Source organism: Eimeria tenella, genomic scaffold, assembly GCF_000499545.2.
Source record: "Eimeria tenella Houghton genomic scaffold, Eth_scaff4508, whole genome shotgun sequence".
NCBI lineage: Eukaryota > Apicomplexa > Conoidasida > Eucoccidiorida > Eimeriidae > Eimeria > Eimeria tenella.
Genome location: NW_013545435.1, coordinates 1 through 1,483, shown reverse-complemented (window position 1 = coordinate 1,483; position 1,483 = coordinate 1). Strand labels below are relative to the sequence as shown.

Genomic DNA, 1,483 nt, shown 5'->3' with positions numbered 1-1,483 from the left:
GGCTGCCCCACAGTGGGGGCCCCGGGGCCCCCTTGAAACATAAGGAGCAGTGCTGCTCCTCTACACCCTAGCCCCTAAACCCTAAACCCTAAATCCTACACCCTAAACCCGAAGCCTTGCGCTTGAAATCACAAGCTGCAGCTCTAGACCCCCAGCAGCAAACCCTAAACACTAAACCCTGAACCCTAGCCGCTGAGCTCCCGGCCAAGTGACCTCCAGTGGATTCATTGGCGAACTCTGCTGCCCTGGAGTTTAGGCTTTAGGGTTTAGGGTTTAGGAATTAGGGTTTATTAACGGGCCCCTGTAGACATAGACAGGGTCACTTTGGGGACCCCCAGGGGCCCCAGGGGCCCCAAGGAGATGCAAGCAGCACACTGGGGGGTTTTGCTGCAGCAGCAGCTGCTGTTGCACCCCCTGAGAGGCCCTTTCTCCCGCCTATCCGCTGCTGCTGCTGCTGGTGCTGCTGCTGCTGCTGGTGCTGCTGCTGCTGCTGCTGGGCGTCGGGGGGCGGCTGACTGCTGCTGCCACCGCTACAGCCGCAGCAGCAGCAGCAGCAGCATTTCCACTGTGCCGCTTTTGGCTGCGCCTTTGCTGCAGCAGCAGCGAACACCAGCAACGCTACATTCTAACGCAGCAGCAGCAGCGGCAGCAGCAACAGCAGCAGACGCAGAAGCTGCAGAAACACCTGCTCCTACAGCCCCAGCAGACACAGCAGCAGCAGCGGCAGCAGCACGGGAAACCTCTGCGGGTCTCTCTCTTGAAGGCTCATCAGCAGCAGAAGGGGCTGGAGCAGCAGCGCGAGAACCAGCAGCAGCAGCGGGCGCAGGAGCAGCAGCAGCAGCAGCAGGAGCAGCAGCAGCAGCAACAGGAGCAGCAGCAGATTTGGTCGGTTTGCTGCACTCCGAAGATGTTGAATACCCTGGGAGACCCCCCCCTCCCTTTTGTGACTTCTTGTGGGTCAAGGCGAAGGGGGGCAGGGGGGGGGCCCCCAAAGAAGGGGCCTTCAGGTTAGGGTTTAGGGTTTAGGGTTTAGGGTTTAGGGTTTAGGGTTTGGAGGGTTTCGGGGCTAGTGCGGTTGGACTGGCGGCTAGCGAACCGGGCGAGGGGTTAGGCCTAGGGCTTACTTAGTTGCATTGGGTCCTTTAGGGTTTAGGGTTTAGGGTTTGGCAAACAATGTTAAGGGTTCAGGAACTAGAGCCTAAGGTTTAGGGTTTAGGGTTTAGGGTTTAGGGTTTCGGGCTCCATGTAAGGGTTTCGACTTCAGGGCTAGGGTTCAAAGCTTCGGGTTCAGTGCTTAACCTAAGAAATCACAAATCAGGGTTGAGGGTTTAGGGTTTGGGTTAAGGGTTTAGGGTTTAGGGTTTAGGGTTTAGGGTTTAGGGTTTAGGGTTTGTGCAGGTCGCGGGCGCTGGGCAAGGGCCCTGGCTACGGCGGCCACGGCGGCTCTGTGCTGCTGCGCTGCAGCAGCACAGTGGGGTGTCTG

At 58.7% G+C, this 1,483-nt stretch overlaps 1 protein-coding gene across 1 annotated transcript; it reads left to right on the top strand.

Annotated features, from left to right (window-relative positions):
• Positions 1-360: 360 nt before the first annotated feature.
• On the top strand, positions 361-1,460 carry ETH_00035625 (uncharacterized protein; the record flags this gene model as incomplete). Its single annotated transcript, XM_013380144.1, has 2 exons — positions 361-1,007; positions 1,399-1,460. Coding segments are annotated over 2 exons (709 nt in total), but the record flags the coding sequence as incomplete, so codon positions are not given.
• Positions 1,461-1,483: the final 23 nt, after the last annotated feature.